This window comes from Pagrus major, chromosome 18 (assembly GCF_040436345.1).
Source record: "Pagrus major chromosome 18, Pma_NU_1.0".
NCBI lineage: Eukaryota > Metazoa > Chordata > Actinopteri > Spariformes > Sparidae > Pagrus > Pagrus major.
Window position 1 is genome coordinate 23,426,235 of NC_133232.1, and position 20,980 is coordinate 23,447,214.

General features: G+C 40.4%; 2 protein-coding genes across 2 annotated transcripts in view; one reads left to right on the forward strand and one right to left on the reverse strand.

Annotated features, from left to right (window-relative positions):
• Nucleotides 1-1,197: 1,197 nt before the first annotated feature.
• Nucleotides 1,198-6,351, reverse strand: fbxl3l (F-box and leucine-rich repeat protein 3, like). Its single transcript, XM_073486362.1, has 5 exons — nucleotides 6,294-6,351; nucleotides 4,267-4,633; nucleotides 3,868-3,990; nucleotides 3,454-3,625; nucleotides 1,198-2,092 (listed from the first exon to the last, which is right to left on the reverse strand). Exons 2-5 carry the CDS (start codon nucleotides 4,624-4,626, stop codon nucleotides 1,449-1,451), a joined length of 1,299 nt encoding a protein of 432 aa, XP_073342463.1. The 5' UTR covers nucleotides 4,627-4,633; nucleotides 6,294-6,351; the 3' UTR covers nucleotides 1,198-1,448.
• A 1,638-nt stretch (nucleotides 6,352-7,989) lies between these two features.
• The window catches only part of atp7a (ATPase copper transporting alpha), an 18,399-nt gene continuing 5,408 nt past the window's right edge, over nucleotides 7,990-20,980 (forward strand). The window contains exons 1-19 of the mRNA XM_073487287.1: nucleotides 7,990-8,246; nucleotides 9,446-9,576; nucleotides 10,958-11,462; nucleotides 11,999-12,775; nucleotides 12,952-13,164; nucleotides 13,249-13,412; nucleotides 13,660-13,821; nucleotides 14,003-14,079; nucleotides 15,483-15,705; nucleotides 15,828-16,061; nucleotides 16,191-16,282; nucleotides 16,852-16,979; nucleotides 17,474-17,628; nucleotides 17,719-17,853; nucleotides 18,076-18,270; nucleotides 18,415-18,597; nucleotides 18,703-18,916; nucleotides 20,287-20,433; nucleotides 20,561-20,703. Of these exons, the coding sequence (XP_073343388.1) occupies nucleotides 9,457-9,576; nucleotides 10,958-11,462; nucleotides 11,999-12,775; nucleotides 12,952-13,164; nucleotides 13,249-13,412; nucleotides 13,660-13,821; nucleotides 14,003-14,079; nucleotides 15,483-15,705; nucleotides 15,828-16,061; nucleotides 16,191-16,282; nucleotides 16,852-16,979; nucleotides 17,474-17,628; nucleotides 17,719-17,853; nucleotides 18,076-18,270; nucleotides 18,415-18,597; nucleotides 18,703-18,916; nucleotides 20,287-20,433; nucleotides 20,561-20,703 (3,867 nt within the window). The 5' untranslated portion in view covers nucleotides 7,990-8,246; nucleotides 9,446-9,456. The remainder of the gene's footprint in view (nucleotides 8,247-9,445; nucleotides 9,577-10,957; nucleotides 11,463-11,998; nucleotides 12,776-12,951; nucleotides 13,165-13,248; nucleotides 13,413-13,659; nucleotides 13,822-14,002; nucleotides 14,080-15,482; nucleotides 15,706-15,827; nucleotides 16,062-16,190; nucleotides 16,283-16,851; nucleotides 16,980-17,473; nucleotides 17,629-17,718; nucleotides 17,854-18,075; nucleotides 18,271-18,414; nucleotides 18,598-18,702; nucleotides 18,917-20,286; nucleotides 20,434-20,560; nucleotides 20,704-20,980) is intronic.

Here is a 20,980-nt window from a genome sequence, read left to right on the forward strand (position 1 = left end):
TGCTCCTACATCAGTGGTTTTCCAACTTTGTCAGGCATCCGCTCCATCAGAAGCTGAAAGAAGTCCATGCCCAATGAGAGGAAAACCAACTACTAAGAAAACGGATCCACGTATAACTTTAATGATATAAAGGCTTGCACGACAGCATCAGCAAACTCTTGTTTTTTAATTGTCCCTCATTCAACTTAGTTTATTCCATATCTTTTTATCTTCAATGAATACTGAATATTTATTTAACATCCTGCATATTTCTTAACTTGTGACAACAGAACTTAAAAAGAGAAATCCCTTAAACATTGTTTTTATTATTACTAACTATAGGTGTTTTATTGCGGGGTCCATTTTGTTGTTTGGTTGTGTTTTGTCTTATGTTGTCTGACGGTGACAATAATGACAAACATCACATGGAGATATGAAGCAAGAATGGAAATGCAAATGACGTTTCAAATCAATTTCAATTATGCTGGATGAGCTGTATGGAGCAATTTTATGTTTTCTTTCAGTTTTAAAACAAGTCCAACATCTACCTCAGTTGTTAATGAGAATGCTGCAACGCTGTTTTACTGTGAAACTCCAGAAATGTTTTGTGGACGACGAAACTTCACCCGACTTTCCATCAGCATGAGGGCGAGAAGATAATGACTAAACTTACATTTTTGGGTGAACTGTTCCTTTAAAGTCTCCACTGACACAAACATAAAAACACCTTTTGTGTTTTACATGAAGGTGTGACTCTGGCTCGACTGGAAACTCCTGTTCCCTCATTACTTTCACTATTGTTGATGCTCACTCTATTAACCGACTTTAAGCAGTGTCTCTGCCTCCAAAATGTATCCTGGGTAATGTAGCCTCAGCAGGACTAGACATGTTGATATGAGCAGGATATAGCAAGATGGTAAAAGACAACATTTTACTGTAAAATAAGACCTGGTTGAACAGCATACACTGATGATATTTGACAGCGTAAAAGTAATTCAGTGTGGGAGAGGCTGCTCAGAATAAATTATGAAGTCTGGTGCTTTTAACATGAGTAACCAGCAGATGGCAGATCCACTTCCTTTACACACAATGGTTGAAAGGTTGCAGTGAGTGACTGTAGATTCAGACAGTCACATCACAACATTTACTGTATGCATAGAGAGAAAGCTGAGTGCTCACAGACAGAAATCCACCTGCCAGTGGTTTTGTGTGAGACAATATTTTCAGTATTATTCAAAACATCACATTTTTGCAGGTAAAAATACAAGTGACAGCTTTATAAATGACCTTCTAGCAAGCCGGCCAACAACACCGATGACTGAGAATCTGTCTCTCGCTTACTGCTGTCTGATACTGCAGCTTCAGTTAAAAACTAAAATGTGTAACTGTGGACACGCTCTGTTAAAATGACTCTCATGAAAGCGTCTATAAATGCACTTCATTAACCTCCGCCCTGGCTTCATGTCAGCCTACCAGGTGGGCATCATATCAGGGAACCAGATGCGGCCCAGGTGCTTGGACACCTCAGTGTGGATCTGCTCCATGTTGTAGCTGCTGTCTGGGATCAACACCTCCTCCATGATCGACAGCTGAGTCAGCCTGCCCCCGCACATCTTTACAAACTCCACAAAGCCACTGCAGGTCACTTCGCACTCGCCTAGACCGATGGCCGTCAAGCATTTGCAGCGTTCTGCGATCTGGATCAGCTCCTCGTCCAGGGGCTCGAGGCCGTTGGCGCACACCACCAGCTCCACCAGCCGGGGGCAGTTCAGTCCGATGCGGCCGAGCATCTCTTTGCTGACCGCCCGGCCAAAGTAGAGGTGTGTGACTGGAGTCTCCTCACAAAAGAAGGGCACAAACTCCTCCTCGTAGAGGAAGAAGTACATGACGATGTTGACCTTGGGTGAGTGTCGCACCAAAGCCTCCCAGCTGCTCCTCTTGATGGTGTGAAAATGTGTCTGGCCGGGGTTTTCGCTAACCACATCAATGCGTAGATGCTCGAGGTGCACGTGTTTTTCAGAGGACAGGGCCAGCAGGAGTTCATCGCTCAGGAGGTGGTAGTTCAACGCCAGCTCTCTGAGGCCATGGCACTGGTCTGCAACACACAGGATACCTGAGGACAGACAGAGTAGTCAGAAAATCTGAAAGGAAACAGATCCTTAAGAAAAAAAAAACAAATAATCTGTATGGCTTTAAGGATAGAGATTATCTAAGGCCCTCCCTCCCGAATACCCAGTCTGCTCTGATTGGTCAACTCACACACGTCTGAGCCAGTAACACTAACAACAGAGCAGCTGTGCTGAATTAATTCTTATATACTCAACTAGCTGCTAGGCACAAATTATACAAATGTGTGACATGGTGCGTAGTGTGATGTCACAAAGTCACGGAATTAAAGGCGGGACTCCTGACGAGGCGTTACATGAGCGGGGTTTTCTGTTGGAGAGAGGAGCTTCTGTTTGACCTTTTTAGCTTTCAAGACCTTTTACATGCAGAAGAACCTTTATAACACAAAAGCATAGTAGGTCTTTAATCACATTTGTCAGCCCTTTATTTTTAATGCTGCAGCATCATCCCATCACATTTTAAATATGTCAAGGAGTTTGGTTCATAACCAAATATCTGCAATATAATGACATTCCCATTAGCCTCAGCCGTACTGTGTGTTCACTTACACGCTAAACTAAAATGGTGACATGATAAACATTAATGCATTCATGTGGTGTCTGAATAATTGGAAAAATGACTTCCAAAATGGGAAAATTAGAGATGGAGAATTAACAAAAACGACACCCCTCAAGTCAGAACAGTAACTCATAAACTTGGTGAAAATTTTAGCACTTGACTTGCTGACTTTGACATCATATGTTGTCAAATGTTTGGTCAATGTTTAGTATCTTTTTATTATTCATATATTGCATATCAATTTTCAGTTCAAATTTGATTTGTAATATGTTAGTAGGTTGTAACCATTTGTTGCTGTCCACATAGAGTGACCTAGATATTTATTTATTTTTATTATCAACCCTGATAACAAGTCTGGTAAATTGATATTTGAGTGGTTTTAAGTAATGTTCTGGTGCAGCAAGTCTTTGACAAAATCGCCTTGCAAAATAAAGCTTTTAACTTCAAAACAACATGATGTTTAAATGCTTTGATCAATAAAATATAACACATCTTCTTTGTAGCGTTGATGTTGTTTCCACATTACGACTTAAAAACTCACATAACAAAATCAGAAGATGTAAGATAGTCACAAAGTAAAGCAACATGGAGCATCCTGGTCGCCTGAGGAATTTAAGACATTGACCGTGTACTTCCAATGTCAGGGTCCGGCTGGCCAGGGACATTTGTTATCCATCATTCCCTCTCTCTCTCTCTCTCTCTCTGTCTTAATTTCTGGTCCACTCTTCACTGTGGTAAATGATAAAATCAAAATGAGAAAATTCCTATTTAAGAAAAAAGTATAGTGACCTGCTGGGGAGACATGAGGACAGCTGCTCATCTTCAGCAACTTCAGGGTGTCGCTGTTGTTGGCAACCAGCACCTTCAGGGACGGGTCGTCCACCGGTGTGTCATCAATCTTGATAGAGGACAGGGACTTGGAGTTGACAAACACCACTGTGAGCGCAGACACAAAGTGGGCCTGAAGAGGGGCAAACAATGTTGATTAAACCTGAAGGAATAAAATTGCTATAAAACATTTTTAGTTTTCAAAAGAAATGTGCAGTTTTATTGCAAAAAAGTGAAGAAATTAGGGATATTTTCAAAAGCGAAATCGATGAGGAAGATGATTGCAGTCTTCAGCTTGACGTGGCATACATAGTGTGACTGATCCCAGCAGTGAAAGTGTTGAGATGTACATATGAAGCAGAGGTAGTCTCTTACCTGAGACACGTCCATGAAGCTGGGCCGTGCTGTGGAAATCAGCCCCAGGGTCTTGATGGTACAGTTCACCAGCTGGGAGAGGATGTCACAGGCCGCCTCTGCAGATTCTGTGCAGCTGTCCACCTGATTTACCAGCAGTGATTCACCATTTGGGTAAAAGAATAAATAAACAAACACAAAATTGAGGAATGGAAGGATGGAGGCGTAGGAATAATCTCAGTCTCGATGTGTTAAGCTGTCTGATGCCAAGACAGCTGATGCGTCATGAACAGTTTTGTAGCAGATGGTCTGGATTAAGGAGGGCACATATTGTTTTCAAGACAACTGTGTTGCGAAAAGGGAGGAGGAGGAGGAGGTGAAAGGAGAGGAGATACAGGCGACAGCAGAGAAGACTCTTACCTTGAAGCTGACGTACTGCAGGTGCTGGGCGTGCTTCTTGATGATCTGCTGAATGAGGTCAGGGTGAGTGGAGCGCAGGTAAGACGTAGCCGGCTGATTGAGCTCAAACTCAAATCTCCTCCACAGCTCGGGGGTGTGAAAGACGTCATTCCAGCAGCGGCATACTGACGAGGCCTTGGCCCGGTCCACGAGGGACAGATGCTGGAAGATCTGCAGGATGATGTGGTGGGGCAGGTTAGCCCAGTCCTCTGACGTAGCCAGGGCAAAGCTGGACGCCCTACGCTTCTGTCTCTTAGCCCTCGCCTCATGGGAGGGGAAGGGCTGGCACTTTGATTTGAGACCTGTCCTTCCTCGCTTCATCCTGAAACTAATCAGCACATTGTGGGATCATGAGAACAGGAAATGTTCAAAGTTTTAATGCAGCAGTAAAATGATAAATGCATAATGTGTACATCAGTATATATATGGTTATCTTTGATTTTTAATAGTATAATAAAACCTGAGAGTCACAGTTTTTAAACACACTTTGGTTTTGACTGAAATAGGCACCATTTTAGAGGATATTTCATCTTAAATGATGTTATATTCTTTCTCGCTACCTGCATTAAATACGTTAGTAACACAATAAACATATTTTTAAAGATAAGTTACACGTTCAATAAGAACAACATCGCTGGTTTAAAGAATAAACATATTGTCTATACTTCTGTTTTAAACCCTATATCCCATTTATACAGCACTTAAATTTGAGTTTTATTCTTTTATCATTTTTTTAATAGTTTAACAGACTTGTTGCCATTGACTCTAATAAATCAATAATAATTGTAATTAAACTAACTGCTGATGATTCCAGACAACGTTTACTTCATTAGTCTAACAGTGATTTCAGTGAAAATGTTAAGTCAATTGAAACGTCTTCCTTTGTTTCCAGAATTTAAAAAACTCATCACTTGTTTGCAAGTTTGCAGATGGCTGTTTTATTATATTATCTCTTCAGTAGTTATTTATCTGCAACTGTCAAATGATCCCTTTTTACACTAACATTTGTTCTTTTAGCACTGACAAACTACATTTTTCTCAACATGAAAATGTGCCACTGCTGACAGTGAGCAGTGAAACACAGTATACTAAAGTAATCTGGAATATGAATCATGAAAAACTCACCTCGATCAGCTGGTCAAAACAGAATTAACTGTGATGCTGAAGCCGCAAGATTTCTCCCTCGGTTTTGTGGGAGCAATCTTTCCCTCTGTCCCTGTATGTGCTGATGTAACCTCATGATTCACCAAACCTTTACCTCATCTATGTTGTCATCACTCAGCAATTAGGTGCGTAACTGGGTACTCCTGTTTCCCACAACATTGCAGTCTTTATCTGAATGCAAGCTGATCTTTTTTATGGAGGAGTCCTCATTTCTAAATATAATTTTATGTTGTGAATCTTCACTTTCACGCTTCAGCTTCAGGTTCCACCTCATAAAGCGAGCTCATAAAGTCTGTTTTCAGATATGTTGGTCCTTCCTATAAATAATAATTTACAACATGTTTTGAGCTTCATACTCTGTGCACTTTCTGAACTCATTCCTATTGTCCCTCTAGTATTACAGTGCACTTTATCATCAGTACAGGTTAACTTTAACATAGTTTACTGGATAGGAAGCACTGTTGCACTTGTTATATATTTATCATAATTTTATGACTGCTACCTCACTTTTTAAAATACTTATTCCCATTCTTTTTAACCTCTCTGGGCATGCGCCATGTTTAAAATCTGTTTATTTCAGTCCATGCAACTTATTACAGTGTTTTGTGCACCCCTGTCTTGGATACCACACTGCACTGTCCTGTCAGTTGCATTAAGTTGTTATTCTTATCTTATTATTATCACATTATTAACGTGTGTTTATATGAAGAACAGCCCTGATGAAGTGAACAGAGTAGAAAACACCACCTGTGGCGCCAGGTGACAAGGTACAAGTTTACAGAGCCTATATAATAACAAACGCATATAAAACACAGGCTACTTACATGAACGGCTCAAAAACAACTCGAGAAGACGGCGTTCAGTCGGAGCCATGGCTGCAGCTGACTGGAGACGAGCTGCTGATATAGGACAGCAGGAGCAGCTCCCATAATAAGCTCTCCTCCCGACAGCTTGACGGCCGCTGCTGAGCAGCTGTTACACGTGAGCGGATGAAAACATGGATCTGCTCGGCTGCAGCTCCGACCACCACCATCCATGCAGAAACATGGAGGGTATGTACCGACATCAGCGGGGGAGACACATGTCTGTACGTGTCCTTACCTTCAATTTGACTCGTTTATTTACACCACTGTGTGTGCGTGTGTGTGTGTGTGTGTTTATTGTTGTCGTGTCGTGACCCATTAGAGGAGTGCACAAGACGTGCGCGCATGCTGAGTAAGTAGGTCAGTGTGTTAAAGTGTGTGCGTGTGTGAGTCTAAGTTAACTCCATAAGCTATAGACTGTAATAAAGTATAGTTACATAGTAAGTCAACCAATATATGCAGGGCCTAGTGCCAATTCAACATTAAGATGAGCACTAAGGCATCACACAAACTGATCTTATTATTGCAATGTTTTATTTTGTTTCACAACTACTCAAAGTGAGTTAGGGATATTATATATAGATTATAGATATAATATTTTGGTCGCCAAAAATAATGCACATGCACATGCATGTATGCACCTATATCCCAATATCCCAAACTAATTTTGAGTAGTATATTTGAAAAGCTAAATTGGATATCTTTGGCACATCACATGCAGTTTTAGCAGATAAGACAATCTTTTAAAGACACTTTTTTAAACTGATCTTGAGTTCAGACAGCGAAGTTGACTTGTTCATACACAGCACTTGTACTTTGACTTCTGTGAATATTAATTGGGAGCTGACTCATACAGCATTAAAATAAAAAAACACAATTTATCAAATAATATTTCACATTTTAGTTGCAAGTGAAACAGGTAGCCCCCCAATAAATAAAGCATGATCCGTCTGGCCAGTTCACAAGACGTTTCAGTTTCACCCCTCACATTGTCATCACAGCTGGACCAAGCAGCCACTGATATAAGCGAAGTTGCAAATTTTATTACCGGGGCAAATTTGTTATGCCACATGAAGGGTCAGTCCAAACTGCACGGGCAAAACAAAAGTTGTCCTTGGCTTAAGGCGCCCCCATGAGGACACCAAGTGTCCTTTTCAAAGCTGGAACAGTGTGCGATGCCTCAAGTCAAGGTACAAGACGACCAGCTTTGTGTCACATTTCTCTCACACACTGTGGATTCCTGATCACACAGGGGCGCAAGGGTGATGACAGATGGATAATAATTACTCAGGCGTATAAAGGGAGGGTCAAAACAAGGGACAAAGGAGACGAGGAGACGAGGCCGCTCAAGAAACGACCTACACTCTTTGCTTTAAACCCTAAGTTTTGCCTGCCAGGCTCACTTTTCAGCTCAGGCGGTGTCCTTGGCAAACCCACTGTCGTATACCTACCAAAAATCATGACCATGCTATAAAGTCTAATCTTAATGCAGATCATATAATAGACAGTTATTGATTTAGTGATAACAGTTTTACATTACGGGGGGGGGGAACTAGAGCCTGAGGGTCTGTACTCAGGGCGAAAGCTCACACCTTGTTGCTATGGATTTCAATACGCAGCCCCGCCCCTTGGCAGTGACGCAGCGTGTGTAGCCGTCCGTCACGTCGGCATGAGAAGAAGAAACAAAAACAGTTCAATAGAGCTGATTTTTGTGATAACAGGGGAAGAAAACAATCGCTGCAGCACTCTTCGTCATTGTTTGCAAGCAGCACGATGCCACGACGTGCCCGCTTCGCTCCTTGTAACGTAGGGTGAAGAGAAGAAGCTAGCTAGTTTGCTAGCTCAGTTTAGCCACATAGTCTGACAGGCAACGTCAGTAGCCTGTAGCTAACTAGTTACTTCCCTTTGAATAAGGTAAGAGTTTTCGCATTTATGCTGTGCTTTAACACAGTACATTTTTTCTTAAAGGTTTAGAGAAGAGTTGTGTTGACACCAAAGCTGACTTTAAATAGATTATAAACTGTTCTGTAAGTCCAGCAACGAACAGGCGACAGCTAACGTTTAGTTTAAGTTAACTCATTATTATGGACCTTTCAGGGAAGCTAGCTTACTGTTAGCTGCCTAAACCTTAGCTGAAATGAAATGCAACAGTGTGAGAGTTTTACTTAAAGTGTTTCCATTTATTACACCTCCAAAAGTCACAAAACTAATGTTAACCATTTTCTGTAGACTATTTGTAAATAACTATATTTGATGAATAAATTATCTGCCTTGCTTTAAAAGACAACGTCAGGCAGATTTATATTATATTGACATCAGTTTTCAGTTTTATTAGTGACTCAATTGCATTTGCTTTCTCTCAGTTTGATATTTGATTTAATCCTCAGAAAGAGTTTTAGTCCACATGACCGAGACTGAGAGCTACTGTAAAATGAAGAGGTGTCTGTATATTTCGGATAAACGTGGCAAAGTGACAGGACAGTAACGTCATGTGCCTTTCATTCTTCCTGAAGTTGTTTGTTCTCTGACAGTGCATCACTGAAGTGAAGGTGATTATAGTTTTACTGAAAATAACATAATGTTTCAGGCTTTGTTTGATGGCAACAATGGTGTTTATAACCAAATAACTCCATCCAAGCTAGGAAACCTGGAAATAATAACCGTCCTCTGTGTTTATACATTTTTCACATTCTTGTTACGGAGCAGCATTGTGTTGCCTTCGTTTCTTTAATCAAGTGAAGTTGCCAGAAGCGGAAATACTAGTTACAGTTTATATAAATAGTTTTGACAGCTTTGGTGCAGCTCCAAGATTTGTCCTTTGGTTTTGCGAGTCATAGTATTGTGAAGTTTTTTGTCATCTCATTGTGAATTTGTGGATTTTAGGTTCAACACAGCTTTTGAGTAATACTCTTTGTTTTTTCCCCAAATATTAGTCCTGTGTTGTTGTTTTTTCTCCAAACATGACTCAACATATGTTTTTAGTAGCCTGTTTGTTTATTTATTTATTTATTTTCTGTTTTGAGAAAAGAGCCTACCTGTGTGATTCATCATTTTCCCTGACTTTGAAGTTGTATGTTCGACAATAAATTCTGTCCTTTTGTGTGTCCTTTTAGACGAAGCAATCATGATACAGAAAGTCAATCTGTGTACAGTCTCCGTTGGAGTGGAGGGTATGACTTGTGGCTCCTGCGTCCAGTCCATTGAGCAGCGCATTGGCTCTCTCCCTGGAGTCATACACATAAAGGTAAATTAAATCTTTGCAAATGTATTAGAACAGCGTATGTTTAGTGTCATTCAGAATGTTTTTCACATTGAGGTGAACTTCTTAAAATTTGCCGACTTAAGTTTCTTGCATGGCACTTTCAGTTTAAAAACAGGATATGACAATACAACCATAAATGCACTAGAATAGAGTATTAGAACCTGGTGGAAAAGATATTTTTACATTATAATGTTCATTAGTGGTCCCTGCCCATTTCAGAGTAATGTGCTTTGATTAATCCCACAGTCTTGCTCCCTCAGGACTAACTGGTCTGATTTACAGCCATGTAACATAAACGTAGCCATGAGAGAAAGCTAAAGTGCAATAGTTGTGGTCTGTTGTTTTCTTTATTGTGTGTTTACCCCTCAGGCTAAGGTTAAATGAGAAGATAATTTAATAGTATTTTCCAGATAGAGGTCTGCCCTTTGCGGGATTGTGACAGTAGGTCGATATGCAGTCTGTACTCACAGGAAATGTCATTTGTGCTTAAGAGAATTTAGTTCCTGGTACATTTTAAGTTAATCTATATAGACATAATCTAGGAGGAGTAAATAGATTTTTCTTGGTTCAACATTGCCTCTTTCCCGGCCCAACCCCAATCTCTCATTCTCAGAAAAAAAAGGTTAATCCAAGGCACACTCATTTACTACTTAAACCCCCACTGTGGTTTGAAACTTATGGCTCAGTCAAGTGATCGCTTCAATGCGTCACATGTTTCCTTCTTGCTGAATAGGAAGAGCAAAGGGTCATCATGCTGACAGACCTTGCTGTGATCTTACCAAGGCCATTGACTCATTATACCTCATTTTTTCATAAAGTTGCATTGTTGTTGCACAATAAGTCCGTACAAATGTCCTTAAATGGAACTTGAATTTAGGAAGTAGGTCACATAGGGCAGAATATTCTTTGTACAATATTCTATATTCTACAATTTCATAAGAAAATTCTACAAATGCTTTCATTAACCTGAAGAAAGAAAACCAACTATTACACCTTTTATTTTGATATTTTGATTGATTTCTCTGAGTACTGATAAAATAGATAAATTCAAAGCAACAGTATGTTACTTTCTAGGGAAATATGGTTGATTGTTGAGTCTCATATCCAGGTTGTTCAATACTGATTCTCTGGGTTGGTGACAGACCTCAGATGCAACCCTAAAGCATCAGTATTTGACAAGACTCAACAATCAACCATCTTTCTCCAGAAAGTTACATATTGTTGCTCTAAAAATGTGCTACTTTGGCTATGATGCATAATAAGTAATGCCTAATAAAGTTATTTGTCTGAATATTGTTATAATAAAAGAATATACTCTGTTATATTTGTATATTTATCACATAACTTGACTTTTATTTTGTAGGTGTCTTTAGAGCAGAAGATTGCCACTATCATATTTGACCACAGCCAGCAGAGCCCAGAGTCTCTTTCGGAGGCTGTCGAGGACATGGGCTTTGAATCAAGTCTATCAGAGTCAAGCACAGCCACACACGTCTCTACAGACACCCAGCTGATCCCCACTTCAGGCCTAACACCTGCAGCCCAACAGGAGGCTTTGGAGAAGTTATCCCAGATTCAAGGAGTGCTGGATGTCAGAGAGAGCCCGGCCCAGATGGGTCTCTCTGTCACATTTATTCCTTCCCTGACTTCTTCGCAGCAGCTGAGCGAGGTGGTGGTTAGCTTAATGCCTCTGGACATCCCCACACCCAGCAGCCCCACGCATAAAGGCCCAAGCTTGTCCCCATCTCACACCGCAGGAGGCGGGGTGTCGCTCCTGAAGTTGCGCATTGAAGGAATGACCTGTCACTCCTGCACTACCACTATTGAAGGGAAGATTGGAAAACTGAAAGGGATTGAAAAGATCAAAGGTGATTTACTTGAGCTGTTCACTAGCTTGTAGTCACACATTACCATACTGTCATAACAAGTGTCATGTCATTGTGTATGTCAGGCTCCTTGTATGTTCATCACAGACAGATTGCGCAGTGGGATTTCACAGTGACTCATGAAATCCTTTTACTGGTATTATTTGTATGGAGTGACATGTAGACAGATAGGATTATGTTCTCTGAGTTAGCTGGATGCTGTATTCAACATACATTATTACAGAACGAATTTAACATTTCCATATCACAAATGTTATATGCCAATGACACAGTTTTATAATAAAAAAAAAAGCACAAAGGGCTTTACACAAAGCAGCAAATTAAAATAAATCAACTATAAAGTTGTTACGATGTGTGCGTAAATTTCACGTATGAACATGGACATGAACGACGATCTCTTTTAGTGAATTTTATAGAACATTTTCTATAAATATAACAAATTAAATAAATGCTTTCTTTCAAAGTCCTTTATGCTTTGAGTTTGTATTTTAACTTTGTCGTGTCTTTGTTCTCAACAGTTGTTTTAGAGACTCAGGAAGCTACAATCGTGTACCTGCCTTACCTCATCACAGTCCAAACCATCATCGACCAGATTGCTGTGGCCGGCTTCAAGGCGTCTGTCAAGTCCAAGCCTCGGCCTCTGCAACTCTCCCCCAGTGAAATCGAACGTTTTGTTGATTCTCAAAAAACAACCATTTCTTCACCATCAGAGACATCAGAGGAGACAGAAATCTTCATTGACACAACACTTATCATGCTCAGGGTGAAAGGCATGCACTGCCGTTCATGTGTGGTCAATATCCAAGACAATATCTCTAAGCTGCCTGGAGTCTCCTCTGTGGAGGTTTCTCTGGAGGAGGAGAAGGCCTCCATCTGCTACGATCCTCTAAAGGTCACAGTGACTCAGTTGCAGCAGGCAATTGAGGCACTGCCTCCAGGAAGCTTCAAGACTCAATCCTGGGACTCCTCTGCCCCATTTAGTGCTGTTTCCACATCGGCCACACCTGCCTTACTGTCGCTTCGGCCTGCAGGAGCATCTCAGACCAAACCGGCTGCCCCACAGCCTTGTTTTATGCAGCCCCTGGCGTCTGAAGCTAATATTCACATTGAGGGCATGACATGCAACTCTTGTGTCCAGTCCATCGAAGGCATGATCTCCCAGAGGAAGGGGGTGATGTCTGCCCATGTTTCTCTTGCTGATCACAAGGGGATGTTTGAGTATGATCCCCTCCTGACTTCACCAGAAGAGCTGAGGGAGGCCATAGAAGACATGGGTTTTGATGCCTTCCTACCTGGTGAGAGGATATATGGTGTGGTTGTTGAGTTGTTTCAACTTTTGCCTGCAGATATTTTAAAGCTTAAATGGTTGCCCCTGGATGTTTCTAAGCCAGTGGAGGTACTTGAACTGTGAGGTTAAGACATCCAAGTGGACTGCAGATCCCTTTCTAAATTTATAATTTCTTGTCCACAGAGACCAATTCTTTGCTGCCTGAACCAGATCGTAGTCTCTCGAAGTCTTCAAGTCTGGCACCTGTGAAACATAAGGAGCTGGACAGTGAACTACACAGGGAAACCCCCCAGGGGTGCAACGGAGAGATGCACTCTAAATGCTACATCCAGATCGGAGGGATGACCTGTGCTTCCTGTGTGGCAAACATCGAACGGAACCTCAAGAATGAAACAGGTCTGTAAAAACACAGAAATATAGAAAGGATTCAGGTCATTGCTTTGACTACGAGCTAAAGAGATTTTCTTTAATGTTGTGCAGGTATCTACTCTGTTCTGGTCGCACTAATGGCCAGTAAAGCAGAGGTGCGTTACAACCCTGAGCTCATGGACCCTGTAAAGATAGCTGAGTGTGTGAAAGAGCTGGGCTTCACCGCCTCCGTTATGGAGAACTATGAAGGTTCAGATGGAAACCTGGAACTAGTGGTGAGTCAACATAAGGTTGTATTGAAATTATTTACATGTTCTATTAAGAAGAGAACGTAATTTCCACAAAGTAAATTATTTCAACAATATAAAATCTGTAAATAAACATTTCCATCACCAGTTGGGAACAATGTTGAACATATAAGGCCTCCTTTTCAGTAGATGAAATGACTCATGTCTGTTCCTCACCTCACTTCATTCCCTCTTTAATATATTTTTGTGCCTGCTCCTCTTCACCTTCTTTCAGGTCAGGGGAATGACGTGTGCCTCTTGTGTTCACAAAATTGAATCCAGCCTCATGAGAGAAAAGGGGATTATATATGCCTCTGTTGCCTTGGCAACCAACAAAGCACACATTAAGTTTGACTCTGAAATTATAGGGCCGCGAGACATCATCAAGCTGATCGAGGTATAATTCCTTCTCTGTCTGTTATTTATGCATTTGTTCAGTTATATTTATAGCAGTATTCCTTTTTTGCATGTTGTTCATGCAAGCCAGAGACTATGTGACATTTTTAATATGTTTCTGTCTAAAGATCATAAACACAAGGGTATGAAGTTTGATCAATAGTTTGACTATTTTTTTTAAGAATCTGGGATTTGAAGCATCCTTGGTGAAAAGAGACCGCACTGCCAGTCACTTAGACCACAGCAAAGAGATACGACAGTAAGTAGCATGAGCCCAATTTAAGCTTGTTTATCAATTTTAATCCATCTCTTTAACTTTGTTTATGTGCTGAATGTGTTGTCTGATGTAGCTTGAAGCCCAATAGAGTGGTGTAGGGATGATTTATTTTGATAGGTCGTTTTGTTCTAGACTACAGACTATATTGCGGTCGCATGACTTAAACGTCACCACCACTAAGTCTTTTACTACACAATTACATACACATTTTCTTTAAATTGATCAATCTAAAAGTTGTAAGTTGTTAAAGTGAGTATAGTTTAACTAAAGTCTGCCTGTAAAGAGGAACTAGTGAAAACTGCCGTTTTTAAGACAATAAGTGCTTTATAATTGAATTGTGGGACATTTAATGATGTATTTTATGTCATAGAAGAAACTTGTTAATATCTTATTTCAGGCATTTAACCAAAAAACCCATTCAAAAAAACTCATCGACTCTCATGATACAAGGGAACAGGAAGTGCAAAAATGCTGACCAATTTCCTGGATTATGGACTCATTATTATGCCACTCTATTATACCAGATATTTAGTTTGTTAATGATGACTCAACAGTTTGTCTCAGTTTGTGCCAGAAGCAGTTCTGTTTTTAGTTCCAGCAGCTGCTAAAAATGCAAGTACAGAGGTAGAATTTTCCCCACATAATGTTTATTAATAGATTTTCTTTAATCAAGTGAAGTTGCCAGAAGCGGAAATACTAGTTACAATTTATATAAATTGTTTTGACAGCTTTGGTGCAGCTCCAAGATTTGTCCTTTGGTGTTGTGAGTCATAGTATTGTGAAGTTTTTTGCCATCTCATTGTGAATTTGTGGATTTTAGGTTCAACACAGCTTTTGAGTAATACTTTTTCCCCAGATATTAGTCCTGTGTTTTTTTAAACATAATGTTACTCAATAGATTCTGTTATCACAACAGCAAGTTCCTCTAGACCTCCATCTTGCTTGGACCATTAATGCCAGGGAAAATATAAATGAAGCCTTGCTAAAGTCTATGGAGAGAAGAGCCGCAATTTAGGATTACTTTATTTCTTGAATAGTCTGCCAATTATTTTCACAATTAATTGTTTATTGTTCTGTAAAATGTAAAACATTTTGAAAATTGCTCATGACAATTTCCCAGAGCCCAAAGCGATGTCTTAAAATTGCTTTTTTCTCCAATCAACTGTCAAAAACCAAAGACTCGCAAAGAAAAGCCGCAAATCTTTATATTTAAGAAGCTGGAACCCGCAAATATTTCACAGTTTGCATAAAAAATGACTGAAACAATAATTTAACTCAAATTTTCTCAGGACTTCCTTATTGCTTTGTTCTGAAAGGAGAATTAAAACCTCAGACCAAAATTAAATGAATCAATTTCTAACACACACCTTTTTCCGCTCTCTCAGGTGGAGGAAATCTTTCCTGGTGAGCTTGATTTTCTGCGTGCCTGTGATGGGCATGATGACCTACATGATTATCATGGACCACCATATGAGTGTTTCACATCAGCACAACACCACAGTGGAGGACCGCAACCAGTACCACTCCACCATGTTTCTGGAGAGACAGCTGCTCCCAGGCCTCTCCATTATGAACCTCCTCTCCTTCCTCTTTTGTGTGCCTGTACAGGTAAATCAGAGGGATTAACTGCACTTCTGGGAGGCATGTCGTAGAACTTATTGCAGCAACAAAGTCTGGATAAAATGTTTGTGGTTTAGTAAACACAAGCTTCTCTGTTTTCCTCTCTTTAGTTTATTGGAGGTCGTTACTTCTACATTCAAGCCTACAAAGCCCTCAAACACCGATCTGCCAACATGGATGTGCTAATCGTTCTGGCTACCTCCATAGCCTTCACCTACTCACTGATTGTCCTGATAGTGGCCATGGTGGAGAAGGCAAAAGTCAACCCCATCACCTTCTTCGATACACCGCCGATGCTCTTTGTCTTCATCTCCTTGGGACGCTGGCTGGAGCAGATAGCCAAGGTTTATCTTATTATCTTTGTTGATATGTGTGACATTGAATGTACATTTTTGTCATGTTGAAATGCAAGACCTCAACTGAATTTATAAGTCACTTGGAAATTATTTTATGTGCTGTCTTCTTCCATCCAGAGCAAGACATCTGAGGCTTTGTCCAAGCTGATGTCTCTACAAGCAACTGAGGCCACAGTGGTCACTCTCGGCAACGACAAGTCTATTCTCAGGTACTCTTTTTTTTTTGCGCGTTTCATTTACAAAAAACTTTCATATCTTAAGTTGGTTTTAGATTACAGCGTATCTTAATGTTTGCAGTTGAAATGTCAGTAGAAAGGTCTAACATGGCATAACAAAGACTGCATGAACAGGCTATGAGTCATTCTCCACAGTAAGAACAGCACAAATATGTTTGTCAAATCCAACTGTGATTCAGTTTAAACCTCCAGCTTTTAAACACCACCAGCCATCCCTAAACTATCATATTTTGATGTTGTAGTATTTCCCAGTGCTAATATTTAATGTAAAAAAATAAATAAAAAAATTAAGAGTCTGTTTTATGTCCATCACTGTGAATTTTACTTAAAAAATGCGAGCTCAAACTGGCATTTTGATTTTGCTTGTAGATTTTAGAAATCCTGCTGAGATAATTCTGCCTTAGATAAATTGTGGCATAATTATTTGCTATATTGAAAATATGTATTTAAAGTAGTAGTGTAGTAATAGTAATAGACTAGGATTGTATTTGCCCTGCACTATATAAAACATTTACATTGTTTGACATTTCTGTGTGTTCCAGCGAGGAGCAGGTGGATGTTGAGCTGGTGCAGAGGGGCGATGTGGTTAAAGTCGTTCCTGGAGGGAAGTTTCCAGTAGATGGGAGGGTCATCGAGGGGCACTCCATGGCCGACGAGTCTCTCATCACAGGTTTGTCATCAGTTAGTACCGATAAAGGGCTTGGTAATTAGGATTGGTGGCAGTAATTTGCTAAAATGTTTAGAGGTAGTTGTAGGAGATCTAACTTGCTCACAGACTTCTACTCTGATTGTTTCCTGAAGTGTGTGCCTGTTGGTTGTTATAACATATGAGCAATGTGAGCAACCCACATAGTTGATATCAATGAATACTCAAAATAAACTTGTTGTACTGTAATTTAAAACACACTTTTTGCATTCCACGTAAGATTATTCATTGTTGAAATCATCAGTTTCATGTGTCCTGTAATTAATTATCTTCTATTAACTACAACATTTGTCACATCAGTATTATCGGTATTCAATCAGAAAATAGTGTTAAAATATGAAAAGAGTTAACATTATTGGTCATTATTTGAGTTGTGTTTTCTGCCAGAACACCAGTATTTGCTCCTGTTTTCTGCTCCTGTTTTCTGCTGCTGACCAGCTGTTGCTTTGTGACTACAGGTGAGGCCATGCCAGTGACGAAGAAGCCCGGCAGCTCTGTGATCGCAGGCTCCATTAACCAGAATGGCTCTCTGCTTGTCAGTGCTACACATGTTGGCATGGACACCACGCTGTCTCAGATTGTCAAACTCGTGGAGGAGGCTCAGACTTCAAAGGTGAATTATGTGGTTTTAGATCTGCGCTGTGTCTACCTGCTTTCACAGTTGTTGCTCAGGTTTTTTTAATTTCTGACATTTACATTTTAGGCTCCCATCCAGCAATATGCAGATAAGATCAGTGGCTACTTTGTGCCCTTCATCGTTGGCATATCCCTCCTTACGCTGATCGCCTGGATCATCATCGGGTTTTTAGACTTCTCTCTGGTGCAGATGTATTTTCCTGTGAGTCTTCTTTTAAATCTTGATATCTGACTGTACCAACATCAGAAAATAGATCCATTCCTCTCTGTTCCATTTTTTTACTGATTTAAAAAATTAGACATAAATAATTATCACTGATCATAATATACTGTAGTTCTGTATTACTATTTAACCTAACGTTGTTTTCATCTGTGAATTTAAATGTAATTGTAATAAATTTGAAGCAACAATTTTCCCTTGCAGGGTTACAACAAAAGCATTTCCAGGACCGAGGCAGTGATTCGCTTCGCCTTCCAGGCCTCCATAACAGTGTTATGCATCGCCTGTCCCTGTTCCCTTGGCTTGGCAACCCCGACAGCTGTCATGGTGGGCACAGGGGTTGGAGCCCAAAATGGCATCCTGATAAAGGGAGGAGAGCCACTCGAGATGGCACATAAGGTGTGTTAATGATGAGACGACTTCACCCTCATGTAGTCAGCCAACTATGTAACAGACCAACTGTCAATTTGAACACAAATTAAATGGTTCTGGGTCGCACAGTAGTCTAGAAATTACTCCTATAATATTTTCTTTTATGAGCAGGTCCAGTCTGTGGTGTTTGATAAGACTGGGACCATCACATATGGTGCTCCGAAAGTAATCCAAGTCAAGATAGTTGTGGAGGGGAACAAGATGCCTCGTTCTCGACTGCTGGCCATCGTGGGTACAGCTGAGAACAACAGTGAACACCCTCTGGGAGCAGCTATCACCAAATACTGCAAACAGGTTGGTCTGCTATCTCAAATTTCCTCCTCTCAGATCACTTGTTCACCATTTGATCTAGATTTGTAGAAGTTTAAAAATTAAACGTCTATTGTTGTCTGTGTGCAGGAGCTTGGCACAGAGTCTCTCGGCTCATGCACAGACTTTCAGGCGGTGCCGGGCTGCGGCATCCGATGTCAGGTCAGCAACACAGAGACGATGCTGAAACAGGTGGACAGCGACAGTGAGGACAACAACCAGCGCAACAGCGTCCTCGTACAGATCAGTGACACCCGGATGTCCACCAGCTCCCATCCCCTCATCATGGACCCACAGCCTCTAAGTATGTCTGAAATGCAGTCCTAACATTTTATTGTAGTTATGTATTCAACAGAAATACTAAAATATTTTTATTTTAATTATGAATTTAGTAAGTGATACAGTCATAGTAAAAGTCATTCACCTTTGTGTTTCCTTGCTGTGTTTTTTTATACTTTATTTTTTCTGTTTTATTACATAATAAACTTGAGGTCAGTTTACATTGTATGATATACAGGAGTTGTCACAGAATAGTATACTCTCATTCATAGTCACTTCTGTAAGAGGAAGAGGAATATTTATGTCACATATCACACAATGTATATCATGGTGAAACTGGTACTCGCCACCACTCACTGCATTTAACCCATCCCAATGGAGCAGTGGGCAGCGGTCATGCCTGGGGACCAACTCCAGATTTGAGCCAGTGCCTTGGTCAAGTGAACTTACTGGAAAATTAACCTAATGTGCATGATGGTGGGGGAAACCGGAGTACCCGGAGGAAACCCACACAAGCATGGGGAGGACATGCAAACGCCTCAGAGAGGCTCTGCTCCAGCATGTTTTACAACTGCATTTACAATAGTTTCAGTTGTTAGACTCATTGTTGCCACATGTCCACATACATGAATTTGACTTCGGTTTACATTGCTCTCAGTGCACTACACAGAAATGTGCAAATAGAGTAGGTATATATACAGTAAATTGAAAACACCAATGGCAACACCATTAAAAGTATACTTCTCCCTTTTCTTTCTATAATCCTAAATTAAATGTCATAGCCCAGGCTTTGCTCAGCTTTCACACTGACGCATTCCAAAGTGAGTTAACCCTCCTCCTGAGCAGGGATAGTGAGGATTTTCTGTGGCTTTCCCCTGAAAATTAATTGAACTCGTGGCTAAAAGTTGCTAGTAAAGTAAACGGAGTAGTCACACAACATGCTGGAATTGGCTACATATTCCAACGGATATTTAACCCAGGGCTACTAGAAATGCAGTGAGAATCGTATAGCCCTGGGCTTAGGTTAAACCTGGGTTAACCATTTGTGTGTGAAAATGGGTTAAGGTATCCAAGGGTCAAATCTTAGCGGCTTTAAATATGTAGTGTGAAAAGCCTTTAGAAGCTGTTTAAAATATACATTCATTGTTTCAGGGTGGAAGGCTCATTAAGAAGTCAGGGTCTAATGAGAATTTTTAGTAAATATTTGTCTGTGATATTCAGTTCCTATGGTGTGTTTCCTGAGTTGGAGACAAAGACAAGTGAACTCAATATGAAATCCTAATATAGTCGCAGGGCGGCTTGAACATCGGCACGGAAAGGCTCGAAGATGTTAGAAGACCAAAAGATGTGAGTGTTTTCTTGCTGTTGTCTAACCAAAGTGATCTCTGTGTGTAGGCCTCATCCAGACAGCAAACTACGTCGTCCTGATTGGCAACAGAGAGTGGATGAGGAGGAATTGCCTGCAGGTCAGACCAGATATAGATGAGGCCATGACGGATCATGAGCGCAGAGGACGCACTGCTGTCCTGGTAGCTGTAGACGGTGAGTAGTCCTATTTGACAGGAAATTTGACCCTTCATTTTTTTGCCATCATATCCTGTTTAACTCATGTAGGGAAAGTACTTATACTTACGTATTCTTAATGTTACCCATTTTAATTTGTGCATAGATATGCTGTGTGCGATGATAGCCATCGCAGACACTGTGAAACCGGAGGCTGAGCTGGCAGTTCACACTCTGACTAACATGGGTCTGGAGGTTGTGCTGATGACCGGAGACAACAGCAAGACAGCTCGAGCCATTGCTGCTCAGGTATTTAGAGTGCAGATATAGAGCTCGGTGATACAACAAAGATCAGTTATTGATGTAAAATCTTTGACTCTCTATTGTCAATGTCGTGATATTTTTAGAGTGAAAATCTGTGCCTTCTTACAAACTTAGTATATATAACATGATATAGTTTGAGAAGAAACATTATTAATGTTGATATAAAACTACAATGTTGTATTTAAAACAAAAAAGATATCACACATACCAAAGGCTCATTTGCTTTTAAAGCCATTTTATTATTGCTGAAATAAATACTGTA